Source organism: Mytilus trossulus, chromosome 12 (assembly GCF_036588685.1).
Source record: "Mytilus trossulus isolate FHL-02 chromosome 12, PNRI_Mtr1.1.1.hap1, whole genome shotgun sequence".
NCBI lineage: Eukaryota > Metazoa > Mollusca > Bivalvia > Mytilida > Mytilidae > Mytilus > Mytilus trossulus.
In genome coordinates, this window is record NC_086384.1 from 41,746,824 (window position 1) to 41,768,083 (window position 21,260).

General features: G+C 30.8%; 2 protein-coding genes across 5 annotated transcripts in view; one reads left to right on the forward strand and one right to left on the reverse strand.

The window, feature by feature from the left end:
• Positions 1-5,310: 5,310 nt before the first annotated feature.
• LOC134692106 (leucine-rich repeat-containing protein 23-like) lies at positions 5,311-20,621 on the reverse strand. Of its 3 annotated transcripts, XM_063552522.1 has the most exons (9): positions 20,348-20,621; positions 19,025-19,137; positions 17,926-18,179; positions 17,170-17,300; positions 15,572-15,708; positions 13,829-13,908; positions 11,186-11,340; positions 8,335-8,371; positions 5,311-5,599 (listed from the first exon to the last, which is right to left on the reverse strand). In XM_063552522.1, the coding sequence occupies exons 1-8, from the start codon at positions 20,486-20,488 to the stop codon at positions 8,339-8,341; spliced, it is 1,044 nt and encodes a 347-aa protein (XP_063408592.1). In that variant the 5' UTR covers positions 20,489-20,621; the 3' UTR covers positions 5,311-5,599; positions 8,335-8,338. The 3 variants fall into 3 exon arrangements, with proteins under 3 accessions (XP_063408592.1, XP_063408593.1, XP_063408591.1); XM_063552523.1 differs by lacking the exon at positions 8,335-8,371; XM_063552521.1 differs by lacking the exons at positions 5,311-5,599; positions 8,335-8,371 and adding an exon at positions 8,587-8,643.
• Positions 20,592-21,260, forward strand: part of LOC134692104 (zinc finger protein castor homolog 1-like) — a 38,038-nt gene continuing 37,369 nt past the window's right edge. The window contains exon 1 of one of the 2 annotated variants that reach the window (XM_063552518.1): positions 20,592-20,782. The gene's annotated coding sequence lies outside the window, so the exon portion shown is untranslated. Of the gene's footprint in view, positions 20,846-21,260 lie in introns of both variants that reach the window. The other variant, XM_063552516.1, reaches the window with a different exon arrangement.

Consider the following 21,260-nt stretch of genomic DNA (forward strand, 5'->3'; position numbering starts at 1 on the left):
CCTGTTGTTAACATGTATGTTATGCAGAATTCATTGTATATCTGTTAACATATCTACTCTTTAACTTGTCTAATGTCAAAGTTGAAACCGTTAGGCTGGGTCATACATAAGGCTTAAATTGGTTATTTGCTGCATCTCAGCAAAGCACAACCTGTTTGATTAACCTGCTTGCTATGTTTGCTTGGATGTTTTAGTTTGCAAACAGTAGGTAGGCGGAGTTTCACTCTGTTTTATAAATGTACTATTTTTATTTGATTGGACAATAAAAATTGACATGCAATGAAGTTAATGTTTATTGTCCAATCAAATTACAGTTTATAGTAAACAGACTGAAAAAGACTGCCTACCTTTTGTTTACCAACATCCAAACAAACATAGCAAGCAAGTTGATCAAAGGTTTGCTTTGCATGCTTTCATAGAAAAACTGTAAGTTGGTATAGCAAAGATGTGTCAGCTTTAAGCTGGAAAAAGAGGTTACATTTGAGAGGGAGCATGTTATGCAGTGGTTGTTGTCTGTTGTTTAATATTTTTGTTTTGTGGGGCCATTGTTTTTTGTTTGTTTGAATTTTTATACGATTACAAAAATTAAAACATCTTTGGTCGTAGATTGGTATATTGATTTCTGGATAATAACTTTAGTATAAGTAATTAGAAATCAACAAATTTGTTGCAGAAAGCTTGACATAGGGATAGTGTTCCGGCCGCAGCGGCTTTTTAAATGCCTTATATTTCAGAAGGTGGAAGACCTGGATGCTTCATACTTTGTTTCTAGATGCCTCATGTTACGAAGTTTCTGTCAGTCACATGTCAAATATCCTTGACCTCATTTTCATGGTTCAGTGACCACTTGAAAAAAAGTTCATATTTTTTTGAAATGTTGAATTCTCTCTTATAAGTAATAGGATAATTATATTTGGTATGTGCGTACCTTGCAAGGTCCTCATGCCCGTCAGACAGTTTTCACTTGATCTCGACCTCATTTCATGGATCAGTCAACAAGGTTAAGTTTTGGTGGTCAAGTGCATATCTCAGATACTATAAGCAATAGGGCTTGTATATTCAGTGTATGGAAGGACTGTAAGGTGTACATGTCCGACTGGCAGGTGTCATCTGACCTTGACCTCATTTTCATGGTTCAGTAGTTATAGTAAAGTTTTTGTGTTTTGGTCTGTTTTTCTCATACTTTATGCAATAGTTGTACTATATTTGTTGTATGGAATGATTGTAAGGTGTACATGTCTAGCGAGCAGATGTCATCTGACCTTGACCTCATTTTCATGGTTGAGTGGTCAAAGTTAAGTTTTTGAGTTTTGGTCTTTTTATCTAATACTATATGCCATAGGTCAACTATATTTGGTGTATGGAAATAAATATTTTATGTCAATTGCGCAGGTTTCATTCTGACCTTGACCTCATTTTAAGGTTCATTGCACATTGTTAAGTTTTTGGGTTTTGGTCTATTTTTCTTAAACTATAAGTAATAGGTCAACTATATTTGTAGTATGGAAGCATTGTTAGCTGTACATGTCTGCCTGGAATGGTTCATCTGACCTTTACCTCATTTTCATGGTCCATTGGTCTTTGTTTAGCTGTCTTGGTAAATGTTAAGTTTATGTGGCAGTTGTAATAAATCTTTATACTTAGGACTATCAACATAATATTAATGATTAGTAAAGAAGGCAAGACATTTCACTGTGTGCACTCTTGTTGTTTTAGGGTCCATCTGAAGGACTCCTCTTGGGAGCTGAATTTTCTGGCTGTATTAAAGATCCATAGTTAGCCTTGGGCTGTTTTCTGCTCCTTGGTTGGGTTGTTGTCTCTTTGACACATTCCCCATTTTCATTCTCAATTTTACATAATTGACAAGGTTCTCTTTTAAATATGTTTTTACTTTTCTACATTGGTTAGAGGTATAGGGGGAGGGTTGAGATCTCACAAACATGTTTAACCCTGCCGCATTTTTGCGCCTGTCCCAAGTCAGGAGCCTCTGGCCTTTGGGTGCTATAAACAGTTTCGTATAAAAAACTAGGGGTTATTCCCCAACTAAAAATAGACTTGGAGGGAAGTCCCTTTTTATCAACATAATTGGTAAAAAAGTATCATGTTTTTTATATTTGATTGTAAAAATAAGTTAATTAGCTTCAATTAAAACAGGTTGAATGATTAAAATAATTTTTAAAAATTAGATTAAATACACGTGTTTTAAGGGGAGACAAACTGTAAACATCCTGTTTTTTTTGGCAGTGAAAAGTGCAAAACTTATTTGCACCCAATGTAGCTCTTTTCAGAGCAGGCGAACATAGCCTGAAGCATATATTTTTAGAAAGACCAGGTAAAAACCTATGAAATTCATACAGTTTTGAATATGAAAAATGTGCATGTATCATGTCTGCATGGGTGTGCACATGGCCTGATTTCAGGTTTTTTATGCATAGATTAGGCAATGTTTTTCCCATTTTCTCTGGATAAAACTTTTTGGTACTATTAAAAGTACAATTTATTTTTATTTCATTCTAAACTAGAGAAAATTCTGATTCTAATGATATCTAGTTTTATACAAGTATCTTCATTAATATTAACACCACTAAGGGTCAATTATAGATGGTCCCTCAAAATATGACGTCATAGAAAAAAACTGTTGATTGCACCCTTTGTTAGTCTTGTATTATTTTTATTTTAGTTTCTTGTGTACAATTTGGAAATTAGTATGGCCTTCATTATCACTGAACTAGTATATATTTGTTTAGGGGCCAGCTGAAAGACGCCTCCTGGTGCGGGAATTTCTCGCTACATTGAAGACCTGTTGGTGACCTTCTGCTATTGTTTTTTTATTTGGTCGGGTTGTTGTCTCTTTGACACATTCCCCATTTCCGTTCTCAATTTTATTTCTTTTCCAATTATACAATCATACAGTAGCAGTTGTCATGATACTTAAAAAATAATTCTAGTTGTCTCAGTTCAGTTTACTTACATTGGATGACACTTAAAAAGTAAGTTAATAAAAATAATTCTAGTTGTCTCAGTTCAGTTTACTTACATTGGATGACACTTAAAAAGTAAGATAATAAAAATAATTCTAGTTGTCTCAGTTCAGTTTACTTACATTGGATGACACTTAAAAAGTAATAAAAATCCAAGGAAAAATTGAAACAGAAAGTCCATAATCAAATAGCAAAATAAAAATCTTAAACACATCAAACAAAAGGAAAACACATGTTATATACCCGACTAAGTACAAACATTTCATTATTATAGAAAATGGTGAATTAAACCATGGGACTCTCTTCACAAAAAATCTTACTTTATACTTTATACTGAAATGTGTAATTTTATTGTGAAAAGAGCTGCTGGTTTTAAATTAAAGCTACCTTTACCTCCCACTTGTATAAAAGTTCTATTATATTGACAACAATATTGGAGCAAAACACATCTATGTCAACAATGAAAAACAAAGTAACATGTATTTAGTCAAAGCACACAGGCAAAATGAAAGACAAGAATACCCAAAATTTACAGAGCACTATAACACTGGTTGAATGTAAAAAAAACAAACCCAAACCCAAAGAATATTGCAAAGAATGGACTAAACGGTAAGGTTAGATATATATTAAGGATACAAACAAAAAGAACATAATAACACCTTATTAAGATGATAAACAATGCTGGTACTAGAATCTGCAAGCTGGAGTCGTGAATACTAAAAAGTTTTTTTTTTCAATTTATGCACCTAATGCAGTCAAATTTTAGTGATGATTCGTTGAAAATTGGTAATTACAAAGATTGGAAGAGAGTTATTTTAGATGTCAAAGGTCATTCTTCGTATTTCATATTTCATGCATATTTAGGATTGTAAATGTTTCATGCATATTTAGGATGGTAAATGTTTCATGCATATATAGGATGGTAAATGTTTCATGCATATATAGGATTGTAAATGTTTCATGCATATAAAGGATGGAAAATGTTTTATGCATATAAAGGATGGTAAATGTTTCATGCATATATAGGATGGAAAATGTTTCATGCATATTTAGGATTGTAAATGTTTCATGCATATATAGGATTGTAAATGTTTCGTGCATATATAGGATGGTAAATGTTTCATGCATATTTAGGATGGTAAATGTTTCATGCATATATAGGATGGTAAATGTTTCATGCATATTTAGAATGTTAAATGTTTCATGCATATATAGGATTGTAAATGTTTTATGCATATATAGGATTGTAAATGTATCATGCATATATAGGATGGTAAATGTTTCATGCATATATAGGATGGTAAATGTTTCATGCATATTTAGGATTGTAAATGTTTCATGCATATTTAGGATTGTAAATGTTTCATGCATATATAGGATTGTAAATGTTTCATGCATATATAGGATGGTAAATGATTCATGCATATTTAGGATTGTAAATGTTTCATGCATATATAGGATGGTAAATGTTTCATGCATATTTAGGATGGTAAATGTTTCATGCATATTTAGGATGGTAAATGTTTCATGCATATTTAGGATGGTAAATGTTTCATGCATATATAGGATGGTAAATGTTTCATGCATATTTAGGATGGTAAATGTTTCATGCATATATAGGATTGTAAATATTTCATGCATATATAGGATTGTAAATGTTTCATGCATACTGTGGATTCATTTATTTTCTTGGGTACCAATTTTCGTGGATTATGGAAAACTTGCAAGTTCGTGGATATTTAATTTCGTGGTTTTACCGAAGTCTACATACAAGCCTATAGAAAGTTTGTTATTCGTTGAACATTTAATTTTGTGGTTCACCAGCACCCACAAAAGCCACCAAAATTGGTATCCCACAAATAATAATGTATCCACAGTATATAGGATGGTAAAAGTTTCATGCATATATAGGATGGTAAATGTTTCATGCATATTAAGGTTACATATTACTAACTTGTTAAGATGATAAGTTGAAAAGATTTTTTTGAAGCTTGTTATATGTTGTAAAAAGCTATCATTGATTCTGTTGACAAGCTTTTTTTTGTCATCAAGAGACTTCCAAGTAATCTAGAAGACAAATTTTTTCTCAATTTGTCCATGTTTTACTGATAAAAGGACTGACTCCTAGTTCCTATTGAACACCTCTTTTAGAACTATTTGGTATCTCATAGAAGCTAGACTTTTGGTGGCTGAAATCAAATATGCTTGAAGAATTACTCTTGTCAGGAAAAAAAGGCAACCCTATTCAATAAGAGTTTTCGAAACACCCCACCACTGGCAAAGTTAAAACTCCAAAACTCAGTGCTACAAATTAATAAAAATAATGAAGTAAATATACATATTTTAATATAAATTCTTATATTTACAATAACATGTCACATGTTCAATAAAATAACTAAGACTTTCATACATAATATTTTTAGTCATGTTGTACAATATTCTTTTCATAATTTATTAAATATTTTTTCATATTAGTATATAAATAATTCAATGTCAGTTTTCAGATCATACAGTAAGGTGAAATGATGTCAGAATTAGTCCATATCACAGTGAAAGCTTTGGTTACTTATGGATTGTCTCCCCTGTCTTCAATCTTCATCGTCGGAGACTTCTTCGTTCTGAAATTAGATAAAAAAGTTCTATTATTCTAGCTCCAAAATTTACATGCAGGTTAAAAAAAAATGTAAAACAGTTCCTTTAAGTTTTTTTTTTGGGAACGATGTCGGTCAAATACTTAGTTAAACTGTCAAGACTGGTAGATATCTATGACCAAGGATTGCTAGGACTGAAATTTTGTATATATCGTATGGTCAGATGTTTTTCCGAAAGGTAATACTAATGTTTGTTATATCTGATATTGACCAATGCAAAAAAAACAACTCAAACAGATACAGTCATAAATATTATATGATATAAGAATTAAAAATATTTATACTGAAAACAATAAAATATTTATAATATATCACTTATGTTTTTGCATATTCACAATGCTGGAGAAGTGAAAATTCCAAAATAAATGGAATTAAATACATAAAAGTAAACGTGAAAATTGTTTGACAAAATAATATGTTGACAGTAAACAACAGATAAAATTCAAATTGAAAAAAGTCACTGTGCATGTACATATGTAGAATAAATAAATTTTGTGACTAAAATGTTAAAAAATCTTTCATTTTGCATAAATTATAAATCAAAATACATGTGTCATGTATGTTATTTAGGTAAAAATCTGAATTTTTTATAAAGAAACTACTGAATTAATTGAAAAAAGAAGTGTAGAAATTTTTAAAGTGTTAATTGTAACCACATATTCCATTAAGGTTCAAATGTTATTTAATACTCTAGTCTACTAGAACACCATTATTACAAATTCACCCAACATCTAAATTATTAAAAAAAAAATGAAAAAAAAAGTTGTCAACCATTGTGGTATGTCTTGGTTGGTTAGCATAAAAAATATGCTAAATTTAAAAACATGGGACAGCTCAGAACTTAAAAAAAATCAAGTAACTTTTTCAGTACATTTCATAGGTCTTTTATTTGAAAAAATTAATTGATGCAATTATTAAAAAGACATATTGGATTTGTGAAATCATGCTTCTCTATACATGTACTTTACAACATTTATCATAGGTCAGACAAAAATTACTAACAGTACTGTATAAAATGGAATTATCCTATTATATTTGTACGGATTATTCTTTCTCGTTCTATTTCAGAGTTATCAAAATCTTTTTTTGTCTGGTGGTCTTTGAAAAAAATGTACTGCTCCTCACTACTATTTCTATGACAAAATACCAAAAATTATGACTGTCTTTGGCAAATTTTGGTAGTCAAATCTTTTCAGACCACCACTTTTCAAGAACTCTGCTATTTCTATCCCTAATACCATATATATTGAATACCATATCCCTGTGTTTACATACCACATAATATTGCTCAGTGTCATTCTGCAGGATTTACATTACATTTTACAAAAATTGTTAAGTGGTTTTTATCATAGATTACTGTAAATTCAGAATTTATTGCGTGCATTTATTATTGCGATTTTGTCATTTTAGACTTCAATGCGATTTTAATTATTACCATTTTGGGAAAAAATCCTGCTTAATTCATAGAAAATATCTTAAAATGCGAGTTTAAATTATTGCGTTTACAACTCTGTCACAATTTTCGCAATAATTTCTGAGTTTACAGTAGTAAATATTCTGTCCCAATATTTTTTATTAAACAGGATTTTTCACAATATCGCATTTTAATATAAAATGACAAAATCACAATAATAAATGCAGGCAATAATTTCTGAATTTACACTAGTACTTAAAACCATTAATTCATTTTAGCACTGTTAGGCAAGGTTGTCTTTGTTGACAATTGACAAAAACTCCTAAATTTAGCCATTTATTAATTATAAGAATGCACAAACTGGAATTGCCATAAGTTCCTGTAAATTTTGTCCATGTTGAGAGATTCACTCATATTTCACAATTTTACATAATACATAATAAATATTTCTTGGTGGATCAATATTGTATAAAGGAAGTGTGGAAACATTTTCTGAAGTGAACACAATTACTGGATCAAAAATAAAACAGAAACTTGAGGCAAACATATTCTGAAACAAAGTGGCTCCAACTTCATAATAGCCTTGTAGCAGTGATGCCCTTCTCTGCCAATGAACACACACTGTATAAATTCAATATATAACACAAATATATATAGCATTAGCTTTCTGATTTGAGCTGCAAATTTTGACCAAAATTATTTGTTGTTGTTTTAGTATATCAGATCAGAAAACTATTAATAACATTTTGAAAAAAAAGGAAAAAAGGAGCAGAACTGTAGTGCCAAATGTTGATCATGTATCTAAATTTAAATTTCCTTAATTTAAGTTTCATCTTTTAATAAAATCTATTACAAAACGCTAAACAGCCATTAAAATAAAATGGCTGGACATTTTAACAGAATTGTAAAAAGAACATTTTCTTTTTGGTTGAATTTTGTGGATTGCTTGTACCATGAAAGTTTGAACTCAACTAAAAATGAACTTTTTGATGATTTGTTTTATGTTTTGTCTCATTTTAGGTATTCAAAAAACTGACAGAGCATTCATCAGTCCACAATCCACAAAAACTGATATCTATAAAAATCCTTCTTCTCAAAATTAGCTGTGCTCCTTCTTGCATAAATTAAGTGATAGCTAAAGCATTTTTCTTGTGGTATACTTATATTCAAGTGAGGCCTCGGTTAATATATTTCTAAAAAGATATAAGTATGCCACAAGAATATTATGAAATATGAGCCTAAAGCCAATACATATAAAGCTGATACATGTGACAAATATTGTTCCTACTATTTTAATCTTCTTCCTGTTGTGTATCCTCTTTATTCTGTAAACAGATATCAGTTATAAGACCGAAAAAAAGTACACTCCCCGTCTGCAACTACCCCTCCCAAACCCCAAGAACAAATATTGTTCCTACTATGTTAATTCTCTTCCTGTTGTGTATCCCCTTTATTCTGTAAGCAGATATCAGACTCAGTTATAAGACCGAATAAAAGTAAACTCCCCTTCAGGAACCAACCCATCCCCAACCCTAAGAAAAAAATCTTGTTTCAACTATTTTAATCCTCTTCCTTTAATATGTGTATCCTCTTTATTCTGTTTAGAAAACATATCAATTATAATACCTTATAATGAGTACCTCCCTTCCTACAACATACCTCCCCAACCCTTATAATGAATATGGTTCCCCCTCTTTGTATTGTCTTTCTGATACTCATCCTATTAATACTGTACAGAAAACAGATATCAGTTATAAAACATTAAGGGGGTATGAGTGTCTTCCTCCATCTTGGATTGTAAAAATCAGAGAACCAAAGGTCCAGATTTTCTATCAAGTCAGCAAAATTTGATGCAGGAATGCAGATATTTAATGTGAATTTTCATTTAAACAAGAGTGGACACACTGAAATGTCTCGCCTTCTTTACTAATCATTGATATTACGTTGATAGTCCTAAGTATAAAGCTTTATTACAACTGTCACATGAACTTAACATTAACCAAGATAACTAAACAAAGACCAATGAACCATGAAAATGAGGTCAAGGACAGATGCCAGGTAGACATGAACAGCTAACAATGCTTCCATACAACAAATATAGTTGACCTTTTACTTATAGTTTAATAAAAATAGACCAAAACACAAAAACTTAACACTGTGTAATGAACCGTCAAATTTGAGGTCACGGTCAAATTAAACCTGCGCCACTGACATATTATTTTATGATCTATAATATAGATCATAAAATATTTCTATACACCAGTCATAGTTGACCTATGGGTTATAGTATTAGATAAAGAGACCAAAACTAAAAAACTTAACTTAGACCACTGAACCATGAAAATGAGGTCAAGGTCAGATGACATCTGCCCGCTAGACATGTACACCTTACAATCATTCCATACAACAAATATAGTAGACCTATTACATAAAATATGAGAAAAACAGACCAAAACACAAAAACTTAACTATAACCACTGAACCATGAAAATGAGGTCAAGGCCAGATGGACATGTACACCTTACAGTCCTTCCATACACCGAATAAACTAGGGCAAGTGAAAACTGTTTGACGGGCATGAGGACCATGCAAGGTACGCACATACCAAATATAATTATCCTATTACTTATAATAAGAGAGAATTCAACATTATAAAAAATTTGAACTTTTTTTCCATGTGGTCAATGAACCATGAAAATGAGGTCAAAGACATTGGACATGTGACTGACAGAAACTTCGTAACATGAGGCATCTATATACAAAGTATGAAGCATCCAGGTCTTCCACCTTCTAAAATATAAAGCTTTTAAGAAGTTAGCTAACGTCGCAGCCGCGGCCGCCGCCGGATCACTATCCCTATGTCGAGCTTTCTGCAACAAAATTTTGTTGCAGGCTCGACAAAAAACAATTTATAAGAATATAACTTATAAATATTAACATTTGTGCAAATGTTGATTAATTTTAGTTGTTTTAAAAAAATAATTAAATTGGCATTTTAAGGGGAGGTAACTCTAAAACAGTGCATTTTCTGAAGGAATCTACATGGAATTTTCCTATTTTGTATTTTTGCCAGGAAAAACGTAGGATGACCCTATCTTTTCTTTTGATATTCTCAAAGCATTGTCTGAAAGCTATCTTTTCCTTAAGTATTTAACAATTCTATCATTTCTTTTAGTTTATAATCCCAAAATGGTGTTTTTTCCTGTATAATCCATACAAAATGTGTTATTTTGTCACGTCCTGTAGCTTGAGAAAATGCGCGGTGACCTATCATTTTTATTATATTTTTCAACATATATCAATGGATACAGCGTTTTGGCAAAGTATGAACTATTTCTATCATTTTTATTTTAGACTCCCATACCACCTTAAATGGTACCCTCCGCTAATACCTTTTTCCCCACCCATAGAAAATCATAATTTCAACTCTTTCAATCCCTCCCTTAAATGATTCTTATGATAAACATGGTCCTTTTATTCAGGTCTTGTTCTGTTACAACACCTATAGTTCCTTCTAATGCCCAGGTCATCTATCTGCTTCCCTGAAATAGGCATGACCTATATATGCATACCAACTTATTAAGGAAGAGCTCTGTCCATGTATGATTACAAATTTATATATATGTAAGGGAAATCATGGCAATTATTATCTAGGCATTGCTGAAAAATATTTGTTTTATTAATAAAGCTTTTATGAATTTAACTGACTGAACTATTTATATGGGATGCAGCTATTCTTCTTAATATATACAACTACTTATGTTTTATATTATGACTACATGCATTCATGCAAATAATTATACCCTTTGTAAGTTTAGATTCCTGAACAAAATGTATTAGAATTCTGTACCTAATCTCCAATAACATGTGATCATTTCTAGTTCTCAACAAATGTAAATACAAAATTTGTCAAGACACTTCATGAAATATTTCAAGCAAATGCTTTTGGTAGCAGAGCTTATAATTGGTGAAAGAAGATCTGTTAAATATGGGACAATTTCATAACAAAGCATAGTTCCCCTTCCTTGTACCCAGAAACTTTTTTGGATGGCTCCTTACCTAAGTACTATTAAGAAACATTTTTGAGATGATCCCTTACTTAACTTCTAATCAGAAATATTTTTGAGATGAACCTTTACCTCAGCATTAGCTTCCTCTTCTTTCCTCTGTTCAGCAATAGCCTCTGCCTCAGTTCGTTCCTCCTCCTGATACTCCTCTTTGTCTAACCTCTCCAGTTTACGTAGGGCAATCAAGACCTCAATTCTATAGTCATCTTCCTCTGTACATGGGTTCTCTGTAAATATAATTCGAAAAACATGTGTAACCTGCGGAAGATGTAAACGATTGGTATGGATAAAAGACGAAATTTACTATCTTTTTTGTCCAAGCCACCCAAGGCATCCATAAAATGTTGTTTTTCATTCAAAGCTGTAATTTTAATATAAATTTATCCACTTTGATTCATTAAACTGTTTCTGTTATTTTCAAAAAACACTTTTTTCCTTTTAATTTAGAAGTTCTGAACATGTTATGTTTTTTGTTATGTCACTTAACAATTCAATGCTGTAGTCTTTAGTTTTTAAAGATGGTATTTCTTATATACATAGATACAATTATAAAATTTAAATGCAGCCCCATACTTTGTATTAATTTCACTTTTTAACATACATGTATATTATTTGTCCAGGAATTTGTTACACATTGTAGATAGCTATATATAGATGTTCAATTTTTTTATGGTATGCTTTTTTTTACCATTTCCTACAACTGCTAAATAATATTAGCATATGTCACTGCTTAAGGTGGTACCTAACACTACAGGGAGATAACTCTGTAATATCAGCTAAACGTTTTAATTACGTTGCGTTGTGAAGGCAATATAAAGCTTCTCAATGATCAAAATAAGTGTTTGTCAAACTGCTATATAACCAGTAAAATTTTTCTGACAAAACGCTTGGTTCAAGTTTTTTTAATTTTTTATATTTTTGTAAAAGGGTCAAAGTAAATACTTTGTCAAAATTTTATGAAAATTAAACGAGCCAAATTAATTTTAGTGAAAGTGTTGGGTACCACCTTAAGTAAAAAGTTCAAGGACATTTTTTTTACCTATTTGAACGTAGTTACAAGTCTTACAACCATGTTCTTATTAATCAATAATAATGTTCAGTTTACAAAAAAAAATAGAAGTCAATTTTACAAATGAAGCTTTAAAAATACACATGTGATCAATCAAACCTTTTTCTGTTTATCTAAATACCAAGCTTTGAGGAGGGGCAAAAAAACATGTTACCAAATAACTTTGAATTCCAAAGCTCTGAAGAGAGTTATGTATAGACAGAGAATTAAAGGCAAGTTAGCAGATCAGATGAAAAAAAACTGGAAGGTATGTACAATGTATACATATATATATAGAGTGGGGTGCTCATATTCACTGTGGACACAATTTCCCCATTTTATGATTTTGAGGTGTAAAAACTTCAAAGGATGGTTGAAATGGAAGAAATATGCCGGTAAGCTATATTTTTATAACAAATATGGTTATTTTTAAAAATGAGACAAACTTTCAGCACTACCTGCAAAGGACCGAAAAAGGGACAATGATTTTCAGACAATTTCCTAAATCAAAAAAAAAAAATTTGAAAGAAGTATTTCTTAGTAATTCTTGGACTGATTGCCCAAAATTTCAGTTTTTTACACCTTTCAAATGTCTGCTATTCATCTATAATGAAATTTATTTGATAAATATTGTTTAAAGCTGCAGTTATTTGGTTTAAAATAGATGTGTAAAAAGGGCGAATATGTGTCCCCCATTGACAAAAAATCAGGAAATTTCAAACACCCTTTAATCACACTTTTCAGATGATTTTTCTCAAAACAAACACGTTTTCAAGCTAAGAATAATTTGCATTCGAAGTTATCTTCATAAAGAAATATCAGTACACTTCAATAACATAAAGACCTGAACATGAACTGAAGAAAACATGGAAAGATATGGCGAAAATGAGCACCCCACTCTAGTCTATAGCAGCTGGTCTATAGAATAAAAATATTGTCTCAAAGTATACATTTCATTTGTACAAGGCTTTGAAATATGAGGATAGCGAAGCTTTGCAAAGCATTGCTATTAATGAATGGCTATTATCTATTTTGAATTTATTGAACCATAAAACTAATTTTTGACTCTTCACATTGAATAATCCGCGAAGCGGATTATGTAAAATGTGAAGAGTCAAAAATTAGTTTTATGGTTCAATAAATTCAAAATATATTATTGCCATTCATTATAAATAAATTTCTATCAAAAATAAGGCTCAAAGAACTTTTTATATAGTTTATATTAACAATAACAATGTACACACATGTTTGCGTATGAATACACAACGTCAGAGTGGGCGTGTCGTTATCAAAATTAACAACATTGAAAATAAAACTAATAATTTTAACCAATCAAAACACAGTAAAAACACCAAATTTATTTATTCCTGTTTAAACCGAGTACACATACAATTCATATTTCAAGACAATGTTTGGTTTGTAATTAAGTACTGTAATAAACTCTTACAATGGTTTCAAATGATTTATTTAGGGTGAAAAACATGTTTTTTTTAAATTGGAGCAAATGATGTAAAAATTCAACAAACCTGTTTTTTTAATGACACCATCAATAAACTCAATGAAACCCATTGTCAATATTGTGTCAGTGACTGTATATCACAAATGATTATACAGTCAATGCAGTTTGACTGTGCAAACAGCACAGCTGCAATATACACTAAACTTACCAGACAGCACCATAGCTCTGAGGAGGGGTAGACATTGCAGTTTGGGTACCTCTGTTTTAACCTCCATTACACTGTTCTCTCTGAAATAAAATTACAAATGGTTGTTTTGGTAATAAATTTGAAGTGACATAAAGTTGCTACACTACATGTTCAATGGTGGGAGTTGTATCATTGGCTACACTACATGTTCAATGGTGGGAGTTGTATCATTGGCTACACTACATGTTCAATGGTGGGAGTTGTATCATTGGCTACACTACATGTTCACAGGTGGGAGTTGTATCATTGGTAAAGTGACGTAAAGTTGCTACACTACATGTTCACAGGTGGGAGTTGTATCATTGGCTACACTACATGTTCAATGGTGGGAGTTGTATCATTGGTAAAGTGAGGTAAAGTTGCTACACTACATGTTCAATGGTGGGAGTTGTATCATTGGCTACACTACATGTTCAATGGTGGGAGTTGTATCATTGGCTACACTACATGTTCAATGGTGGGAGTTGTATCATTGGTAAAGTGACGTAAAGTGGCTACACTACATGTTAAAAGGTGGGAGTTGTATCATTGGTAAAGTGACGTAAAGTTGCTACACTACATGTTCAATGGTGGGAGTTGTATCATTGGTAAAGTGACGTAAAGTTGCTACACTACATGTTCAATGGTGGGAGTTGTATCATTGGTAAAGTGACGTAAAGTTGCTACACTACATGTTCAATGGTGGGAATTGTATCATTGGCTACACTACATGTTCAATGGTGGGAGTTGTATCATTGGCTACACTACATGTTCAATGGTGGGAGTTGTATCATTGGCTACACTACATGTTCAATGGTGGGAGTTGTATCATTGGTAAAGTGACGTAAAGATGCTACACTACATGTTCAATGGTGGGAATTGTATCATTGGCTACACTACATGTTCAATGGTGGGAGTTGTATCATTGGTAAGACTTTCAGATTATTTATAGGAATAAGCATTAAATTGCAAATATTCAATCAAAATAAACTTGTATTTTGTTGATTACAAAGCATCTGAGTTATGTATATAACATACACATATATGTAACAAAGAATTCAGTGTTAGAGAGAGTCTAAAGTATGCAGTTATGTGTGAGCTTTTGCTGTTTGAAAAAAGCCTTAGTGTGAATTGAAATGAAGAACAGCAATACAAATGTTTTTTTTCTTTTTTTCTTTAAATTATTGGTAAACCTCTTTTCTCAAAACCCAGTACACAATTTTTTAAATCAATACTATCACTAAAACAAAAGTTACTAAATGTATCTGACAAAATATCAAATTATAAAAATAAATCTATGTACTTTGATTAAAAAAGTAGTTTTTATGCCCCACCTAGGGGGATAATGTTTTTCATTCTGGGCTCCATTTGTACATATGTCCTGCTTCAGATGAAAGTTTTTGGTCAAGGTAGTTTTTTTATGAAGTAACAGTCTTATCAACTTGAAACTTAGTATAAATGTTCCCTATGATATGATCTTTCTAAATTGTAATGCCAAATTAGAGTTTTTACCACTCTTTCACACTCTAATGAACATAGAATATGCTAATTTCGACTTCAGGTTAAATTTTTTGGTCCAGATAGTTTTAAATGTAGTTCAAATCCAATCAGCTTGAAGGGGGCATCTATTTGCTATGGACACCTTCTTGTATCAAGTTTTATCAAGTTAAGCCTTTAAATGGATTATTGTTTCTATTTTCAACAGGACTATATTGAGTTACCTACCTTAGATTTATATATTGTAACATTTGTAGACCATCAGTGAAGCCATCCAGTGTTTTGACCTGGTTCCCTCTCATATGTAATGTTGTCAGACTGGACATTCTGTCCAAGCCTTCTATCACTGTGATTACATTTTGAGCCTGAAATAATAATCAATATCTTATTACTAATTCTAGATTTACTGTATTATTTATGAAATTCTTTGATTTCTCTTGGATATCATGAAACTTAGTTGTATGCCATTTTTGGAAATCATGAAACTTAGTTGTATGCCATTTTTGGAAATCATTTGCTCTTCTTTTCTTTCTTTTTTTTTTTTTAGATATATGTATGATATTATGCAAAGAGTTGAACTAAAACTTTCTAAAAGTTATCTCCTTTAAACTATCAATGAAACTGATTTTTTTGTGTGTCATTTTAAAAAAAGTTTGCACCCTATTAGCAGGTCTTTTTTTTTTAATTGATGCAAAAAAAACATTCAATTGAATATAAAACTTGAGTTATCTCCCATTAATCATGCTATATAAGTATGAGTTCTATTGTTTTTTTTCTTTGACAAATTCAATGATATATATCTTTAATTCTCAATATTGCAAAATTAAAATTGTATTTTTGTCTAAAATGACAAAATTGCAGTAATAAATGCACCCAATAATTTCTCAATTAACAAATTACAGTAAAAGAAGGTTAATAGTTAAGGATGACCCATGTAAGAACATCAAAAAGTAAATTGTAAAAATAAAATATAATTGTAATAGTGAGAAAGGAATGTCAGTTATTATGTGTAAAATTATACAACAGAAACTCTTTGTCCATACTACAATGTACTTTGAAGAGTATCCATAAAAATGTAATTTTTCAAAAACAAAAAAGATTTGCCTCCTTATGTATTTTTCAGATCTTTTTATTCACAACATCATGAACATAGGTATTGTAAATTACAGAATTTTTACTTGTTTGCCATCAGGTGCAATCAACAGTTTTGTTCTATGACGTCATATTTTGAGCGACCATGCATGGGTGACCCTTAGTGGTGGACTGATTAATAAAGATAATTGTATAAACTAGAAATCACTGGAATCAGAATGTTCTCTAGTTTATAGTGAAATAAATACAAAGTGTACTTTTATCATATTAAAAAAAATCCATCCAAAGAATAGGGTACATAATATGTGCACATTTTACATAATCAAAACTGTAAGAAATGTATAGTTTTTTACCAGGCCTTTAAAAAAAATCTTGTTTCAGAGTATGATCTCCTGCTCCGAAAAGAGCAACAGTGGCTGCAAATAAGTTTTCATTTTTCACTGCCTAAAAAGGAGGATATTTCCAGTGTTTTTTCCCCTCAAAACATGTACATTTAATACAATTTTTTAAATTATTTCAATCATTCAACCTGTTTTAATTGAAAGCTAATTAACTTTTTTTACAATCAAATACAAAAAACATGATACTTTTTTACCAATTAAGTGAATTAACAGGGGTTTCCCTCCATGGTTATTTTTAGTCGGGGAATAACCCCTAGTTTTTAATACTTAACTGTTTATAGCACCCATTGTCAATTTATGAGTACATGGAATTAATTATTCATAATATCTTACCAAAAAGAGATTTTTTAAGTTAGGCAGGCAGAAACCATCTGTTGTTGTTAATTTATTGCCTCGTAATTCTAGCGTATGAAGTCTGGCTAATTTTGCTGGTTCTAAAGTATCTACTTTTGATATTAAATTATCTGAAATGATAAATTGGTCTTATTTTATATTAACAGGCTAATGCAAAACAAAATTGGCATAATGAAATATATATGACCAATATATAATGAAATAAAATAAATAATACATCAGTTTTATTGAAGTGGAAGTCAATATGTACTGTGGTTTAAATTTCAAAAATGTCTACTAAACTGTGAAAAAGATGTCATTTTGAACAATAAAATATGTTTAAACTATTGTCTTTTAATATATATAGAGTTATCTCCCATTGAACGACTTAAAATGATGACAAATTTGGATTTCAAGAAAGAATTTATAATTAGAGAAATAAGAAAAGCAAATGTTAGCATCAGCTTTATTTTTTTATATACAACTTCTGTTCAGACAATTGAATAAAAGCATAATTTCTGGTCACTTGTTATTTATTTTGACAAAATATTGTGTCATGGAGATAACTCATTCTTTTTAATAGTTCTTCAAAAAACATGTATTTTTGGCACAGAAATCATATGTAGCATTGCTTTTTTTATTAAAAGAGGGATATAATATCTGGAAAAGTCATTTTTTTCTAAATAAAAATGGTTTTAACAGTTGCCACCAATTCTATTTTTAAAACTGTATAACATATATATGTTTAAAACTTACTATTTACACTCAGATGTTCCAACATGGGATGACTGCAGCCTTCCAATGTTTTCATTTTATTGTCGTTAAAACTGGCCACTTGTAAAAAGGGCATCTCCTCAAGTTTAACTGTGGTTAACAAATTATAATCTGCTTTCAATGTTAATAGATGTGTAAGGGCACTTAGACATGAGATGTCTTTGAGATTGTTCTTGCTAAGATCCAAATATCGAAGGTGAATGAACGATTTGAGAATATTTATGTCTGTCAGTTGTCTGAAAAATTTAAAAAAAAATCTCATTAGAATTTATTTTTAACCTGTACATAGGAATAAAAATATTAAAACTCCATACATTTTTTATTAGTGCTATTCATTTTTCTTGTGGTCACATGTACCTATTTTGGTGGATTTTCATGGATTTTTTATCTCATTGTTTTACAAGAAATGAGTTTGTATATATAATCAAAAGTGTACAGTAATTGTGTACTTCACTTTACATTTAAATTCCTTGTTTACCTTTACCCTCACAATGCAAGAAAATTGGTAAATAGCGAAAAATAATGAATCAACAGTATATAAGATAGAGTTATCGGGAAAAAAAACAGCTTAAGCCTTACTGCATTTAATTATTTGGCTTGATTAGAACTTGACTTTGGCACATATTAACAAGGACCTATTCTTGAAGAAATATATATGTCATGGTGATCTAGCAATAAACAAAAATGCAAGAGTTGTTGTCTTCATTTGATACCCAACTCTTAATTCAAAGTAACTGAAAAATGGAGGAAGGCTTATCAGATTCAAATACCCATTATTGTGTGTCTATTGAACAAATAAAATATTAAGATGTTCTGTTTAATGTTTATTTTTTTTTCATATTCTTATTGCATGTTTTGAAAAATCACAAACAGGAAGTAAAAAAACGACAACTCTAAAAAATTCTCATATGTTGCAATTCATCACTGACATGCTGCAGAAAAAATAAAAAGTTGTTTTGTTACACAGTTTTGTTAAAATCGTGTTCCAAATTCATTTTTTGATGAATGGACAGACAAATCAATTACAACATTGCCAATACATAAAAAATGGCAGAGTATAAAAATTAAGGAATATTTTTACCTGTCATGAACATCTAGTCTAACATAAGCATGAGCCAGACCATCTCCTGTTTTACACAGCAATGACAAACATTCTGCTATATGTTCTTCTGTTAATGCTAAATCTGGAACTTTCTGTAATAAACAGTATTAATTATTTATAATTTATATCAAATGAGGCAAAAAAATGAAGTGCAAATGCTTTTTTTTTAAGTAGTTTACTTCAAAAAGAACACAATTATACAGACTTCAAAACTAATATTGTGTACGTATACACCATTGAAGTAAATAAAATATTTTCCTTGTAATTCCTTAGCATCTCAATAAATCAAATGACAATATGAAGTATTTGATTTCAGAGATTATATAAGAGCATAGAAATGTCTTTACTATCAGGCAACAAACTGTCATTTTTCCGCTACCCCTACCATCAAATTGGTTAAAAATGTAATGTGGTTGGTCAAAAATATCCTTTTTGTGATTCAACAGAGGTCTCTAATATTAATCTACAAAAAGTACAAGTGAGTTGTTTACCAGAGTGAAATATATAGTATACACGCGAGATTTCAATAATTACAAGGGAGACAATCCAGTGTCAACAGCGACACCTACAGAATACAGAATATTAATTTTAAAAAACCCACTGTGAGCCTCAAAATATATAATTTTTTATGGTCATAGAAGAGAAAATATATGGTGAGATCATATGTTTTCATACCATGCATGCCTTTTCAATACACCTTATCGCTAATCCCGGCTGACCCAGATGCTTGAACTTTTGACTTCGTACACAATCACTTATTTTGTTTCATGACGTCAAACTTTTACGGGATATCACACAGGTTCCCGTAAAATTTTGATGTCACAATGGAAAAGTGATTGTTGTATGCGTCAAAAGTGTAAGCGGCAGCAGCAGCTGGGATTAGATATAAGCGGGGAATATTATAAGGTGTATTGTGATATCATTTGTAGTAACAAAACACATCAGAAAAGATATGTGCACTAAAAACTGCATTTGGCAAGAGTTTTACAATCAGGAAGCCAAGGTATACCCCCATTACGACCCTCATTAAAACCAGGGATTAAAACTCTATTTCATTTCATAAACATGAAATAAAATCTGCAGAAATAAAAAAAATAAAAATGTAAACATTGTCATTGAAAATAAAATAAAGATGATGTTGTCAGACCATTCACCTTGTTTCCTTCATTGTACAACAAATATGTTTATCATTATCAAATAAATCTAAAACATTGGTCTTTAATTTGCGCCTATACTACGATATATATGATTATGATATAGTATTTTATCCCCTCCCCCTTTTTTCATTGTCAACATAAACACCTCCTCTTCTTCTACTTCTTCTTCTTCTCCAAGTTTTTCTTCCTCTTCACCAAGAACTTCCTCATCTCCCTCTTCTCCTCCTGCTTCTTCCGCATTATCCTCCTCCTCTCCAAAAGTTTCCTCAGCTTCGTTATCTGACATTTTGCCGCACAAACCTAAAACACGTTGTGAATGTTTTGATTACAAAAAATGGCCGATTGTTGTCTAGGTGACGGTACAGTAAAAATGTTTAAACTTGAAAAATCCCGTTCAGTCGATTTAAATTTAGGAAGAGAGATTACAAATCAAGTCATTGTTCACTTCAAGTCAAAGTTACACGGAGTTAATTAGGCTGATTTTGAGAATTTCAGAAAACTGGACTTCACGGAAAATCTCGCGAACTGTGACAAATAGCGAGATTACTTTTTCAACTTTTACACATGATTTGGGACAGAGGTAACTAGCAAATTTTGTTCCCAAAAAAGTTGTTTCTGGCTTAAAATAACCTTGCTTTATGTGGTATGTAGCTACGTTTTTAAATTTATATAGAAATTTTAAAATGTCACAGTCATTTTTTTTTGTTTTTCAAGTGATTCTTGAAATTTAAAGTTGAAACATTTTTTTGTACTTTTCAACCCAAAACGGTTTTATCAAAAAAATTTAATGTCAAGGTTTGACCAAGCCGGTTTATTATTTTTGATTAAGTGCCAAATTTTTAAATCATATCAAATTAAGCACACCTTGTCATTTTGTGATAAACAGCAAAAAGAAAAACTTGACATTTTTGAAAAATTAAATTGCAGACGAATTTTCGTGATCACTTTTCTCGTGCAAAAGTAAAGGTGATAGATTTAAACCAATTTATATACAAGTGATATAACCTTATTGCATGCTTAATTACTCATGAAAAAATAGTTAATTATTTATCATTATC

Excerpts from the sequence above, each read along its gene's own strand:
- LOC134692106 (XM_063552521.1), bottom strand. The coding sequence starts at position 20,488 with ATGTCAGATAACGAAGCTGAGGAAACTTTTGGAGAGGAGGAGGATAAT. Across the intron at positions 18,180-19,024 it reads AGACTAGATGTTCATGACAG|ACAACTGACAGACATAAATA; the intron begins GTAAAAATATTC and ends TAAATTTTTCAG. Across the intron at positions 15,709-17,169 it reads ACTTAAAAAATCTCTTTTTG|GCTCAAAATGTAATCACAGT; the intron begins GTAAGATATTAT and ends TTATTATTTCAG.